Source organism: Myotis davidii, unplaced genomic scaffold (assembly GCF_000327345.1).
Source record: "Myotis davidii unplaced genomic scaffold, ASM32734v1 scaffold478, whole genome shotgun sequence".
Taxonomy (NCBI): Eukaryota; Metazoa; Chordata; class Mammalia; order Chiroptera; family Vespertilionidae; genus Myotis; species Myotis davidii.
Window position 1 is genome coordinate 4844245 of NW_006289570.1, and position 3778 is coordinate 4848022.

The 3778-nt window shown below is 61.2% G+C and overlaps 2 protein-coding genes across 5 annotated transcripts in view; one reads left to right on the plus strand and one right to left on the minus strand.

Moving 5' to 3' along the window:
- The window catches only part of INPP5J (inositol polyphosphate-5-phosphatase J), a 30095-nt gene extending 29251 nt beyond the window's left edge, over window positions 1-844 (plus strand). The window contains exon 12 of the mRNA XM_015562839.1: window positions 97-844. Within this exon, the coding sequence (XP_015418325.1) occupies window positions 97-606 (510 nt within the window). The 3' untranslated portion in view covers window positions 607-844. The remainder of the gene's footprint in view (window positions 1-96) is intronic.
- A 113-nt stretch (window positions 845-957) lies between these two features.
- The window catches only part of PLA2G3 (phospholipase A2 group III), a 6772-nt gene continuing 3951 nt past the window's right edge, over window positions 958-3778 (minus strand). For 3 of the 4 annotated variants that reach the window (XM_015562901.1, XM_015562899.1, XM_006762084.2), the window contains 3 exons: window positions 3131-3262; window positions 2906-3022; window positions 958-2056 (listed from right to left, as the gene is read on the minus strand). In XM_015562901.1, the coding sequence (XP_015418387.1) occupies window positions 1849-2056; window positions 2906-3022; window positions 3131-3262 (457 nt within the window). In that variant the 3' untranslated portion in view covers window positions 958-1848. The remainder of the gene's footprint in view (window positions 2057-2905; window positions 3023-3130; window positions 3263-3778) is intronic. The other variant, XM_015562900.1, reaches the window with a different exon arrangement.

The following is a 3778-nucleotide window of genomic DNA, read 5'->3' on the forward strand; positions in this document are numbered from 1 at the left end:
CTCCCCGGGTCTAATGAGGAGAAGCTGGGGGTTGGGGAGAAGAAGTCGGTGGCCGGTTGGGGATGGGGGCACTCCAGCGACCCACCTCCCCGCCAGATCTCGCTGCCTACCTCGGAGTCGGCCAGCAGCAGCACACACAGCTCAGGGACCAGCTCGGAGGAGGAGGACGACAGCACCCTGGAACTGCTCGCACCCAAGTCCCGGAGCCCCAGCCCTGGCAAGTCCAAACGGCACCGGAGCCGCAGCCCGGGCTTGCCCCGCTTCCCAGGCCTGGCCCTCCGTCCCTCCTCCTGTGAACGCCGGGGCACCAGCCGCAGCCCCTCGCCCCAGAGCCGTCGCCTGCCCTGTGTGGCCCCCAACAGGGGCAGTGGTGATGGAGGCACCCAGGGCTGTAGTGAGGAGGGGCTCTCTGGGCTGCCTGGTCCCTGGACCCTCCCCCCAACTGTGCCTCGAAGCCTGGGCTTGCTGCCTGCCTTGCGCCTAGAGACTGTGGACCCTGGAGGTGGTGGCCCCTGGGAACCTGACCAGGAGGCCCCGAACCCCGACAGCCTGTCTCCTAGCCCTCAGGGCCGGCAGAAGCTGGAGGAAGGGGGCCTGGGGCCCTGAAGCTGGGGTGGGCTCCCACTCTGGCCCAATCTGTAAACCCACCTGCCTCCCTCCTGCTGCTGCTCCAGCTTTCTGCACACCTGACACTCTGTCCCGGCCAGGGGTGGCCAACTGGGGTCCCTCAAACTCAGTCCTGACACCTCAACTGTGACAATCAGCAAAGCCCTACCTAGGCCCCCATCTGGGATGGGAGCAGGGCAATCCTAGATGGATTAGGAATTAAATTCTCTAGCCTTGCTCCTGACTTCTTCTTAACTTGTTAGCAGTCTGGGGTGGGGTTGCGGGGGGAGTCAGAGAAAGGGACTCAAGGAGAGGATGTACGCATCTGACAAGCACCATGCACCAGCTGTATACATTACACATGCCATCTCCTTTAATCGGCACCACAGCCCTGAGTGGTGGTGTTGAGTCCAGTGCAGTTCTTAGTCCCATTTCACAGGTGAGCAAACTGAGGCCTCCTAGAGGTTGCGGGAGGCCTCTCCAAATCAGACACCCGAGCATGCGTTGGAGGGAGGGGATATTTACTAGGTCCTAAGCGCTGGCCATGCATTGGCTCACTTAACCCTCAACAGCCCTCTGAGGTAGGTAGGTCCTGTTTATCCTGCTCTTTTTTAAGGAGGAAACAAAGGCTCAGGTTGGGGGAGGAGGTCTCTTGCTCAAAGGCACAGGGGAGATTGGAATTTAGGGTTGGGGCAGAATGAGTGGGCCGGCAGCTGTTCAGAAAAGGGGGTCTCCCGGGAGGAGGGGAGCTGGGAAGTCGCTCTCTAGTGCCCCCGATCTTGGATTCAGACACAGGCACTTCTGTGGCCTCCCTCATTCCCTGCCTGCTGCCTCGGGCCTCAGCACGCAGGCGCTCAGGTTCCCCTGGGCAGGACCCCGAGACGTGTATTCCCGGTGCAACATGAACGTGAACGTAAGTGCGCCTCCTCCCAGTCCCTCCCGAGGAGGCTGCTGCAACTAGTTTCCCCCGCCCCGTGCCCATCTGGAGTGAAGTGCCCTGGCAAGGCCCAAGCCCAGGGCATCGGAATGAGCCTCCTGAATACCACAGTCCAAGCACAGAGGTCTTGGGTCACCAGCCCAAGGTCACCCAGCACAGCAGGAGACCTAGTCCAGTGTTCGGGCCTCGGCCCCCTCCTGAGAGCCCCGCTTCAGTGTGACACACGGAAAAGAGGCTGAGACCCCCGGGGCCTAGCAAAGCCACGGGCAAGGTCCAGTCCGGGGCCGTGAAAGCCGGAACTGACGTCACTGGTTCCAGGATGTCTGCTGCTCTTGGGTCCGCAGAGCTGCCTGGGTCTGCTGCAGGCACCGGTCATAGAATGACATGGGGGCCTTCGGGGGCTCCGGAGGCCGTGCCAGCCCCTCCTCTGTGCCTGTGCCCCTGAGTCTCCTATGCTGGAGTCGCTGTAAGTGCCGAGCTGGCACCCTGATGGCCCTGGGGCCCCTGGAACAGCTGCGGGAAGAGGAAAGTGGGGCAGGCGGTGACGGCTGCCAAGGACTCCACCCTGCTCTGCGGACACAGGAGCGGAGTGGAGGCCGCGGGGAGCAGGGCTGGAGAAGGGGAGGGGGGGGTGGTACCAGAAGGGGGCAGAATAAACCAGCCCGGCACCCAGAGGCCGGGGTTCTGCCGCTGGCCGGCTGCAGGAACCTGGGCCAGTCTGGGCGGGTTTCCTCACGTGTGAAATAGGAAAGGTCGCACGGGGCTGGCTTGGAGAATCAGACTCGAAATGAGACTGTGAGTTAAGCCAGCGTTTCAACGATGTGTCCACAGGCCTTAGGCTGGGTGCACCTCACACACATACCATTTCCTTGGCTTCTGTGACCATTTTACAGATAAGAACATAGAGGTGTGGAGAGTTGGCTCAACTTGTCAGGTCACATAGGAAGTAAATGACAGAGTCAAGATGCCACCCAGCCCGGCCGGCGTGGCTCAGTGGTTAAGCACCGACCCATGAACCAGGAGTTCACGATTCGATTCCCGGTCAGGGCACATGCCTGGGATGTGGGCTTGATCCTCAGCAAGGGGTCTATAGGAGGCAGCCGATCAATGATCCTCTCTCATCCTTAATGTTTCTATCTCTCCCTCTCCCTTCCTCTCTGAAATCAATAAAAATAATTAAAAAAAAAAAATGGGGCCAACTACAGAGCTGACCCGAGGCACCAGGGGGTAGAGAGAGGACAATGGAGCCCAGAGGTCCCTGATCTCTGCCCCATCAACTTGGCCCAGGTGCACAAGGCGGGCACAGGCTACCCCACCCCCTCGGGAAAAGTGCCCCTCCCTCCTGGCTCTGCTGCCACTTACTCTTTGCTCTCGGCACAGTCCAGGGGAGGGGCCAGCTTGAAGCAGGTCGTGCCCAGCAGCTCCCAAAGCATGTTGGCACCTGTGGGTGGGCTGTGGAGCCTCAGGGAGCGTGCTAGTCTGAGGGCAGAGGCAGGCTCAGGCTGGGGAAAGGCCTCGCCGGCCGGGTGCCCCTTCCCAGTGCCTGGCAGCGGGCAGCCCACCCCCAAGGGTCCCAGCAGGTCTCACCGGCGCGTGCAGTTGCAGTGGAAGAGGGGCTCTAGGCCATCGTTGAGCAGCTGGAACTTGGTCTCCTGGGGCCCGATCTGGTACTCACACCTGTCCAGGTGGCGGAAGCTGCGGCAGGCGTGGCGGGCGACTGGGGGCGGTGTGGTGGTGAGGGGAGCCCAGTCCCCCAAGGGGGCCTCTCCCCCCATGCCCACTGCTATCCAGAAGAAACACCAGCACATGGACTCAGACACACACACACACGCACACACACACACACACACACACACACAGTGGGGTCCAGAGCGCTGAGGGTGTTCAGAAAAGGCCCCCTGGAGGCAGAGGCTGCTCAGCTCGGCTGGGAGAGAGGACGAGGAGGGGAGAGTGCTCCGGGCAGAAGGAACAGCATGTGCAAAGGCCCAGCGGTGGGAGAGAGCAAGTTGCTTTTGAGGAACCACATGAAGTTTGTGAAACTCAAGTTTCGACTAAGGAGTAGGTTTCGCAGAACCAGTGCCCGAGGGCCCTGGGGTATTGGGACACTGTCAGTGCAGGTAACAGGAGCCAAGGTGGGGGCTCGGAGGGAAGTGACATTGTCGAGTTGGAAGCTTATGGAATTCCCTCTGGCTCCAGTGTGACTTGAGGGAAGGAGAGAGAGACCCCGGGAAGAGC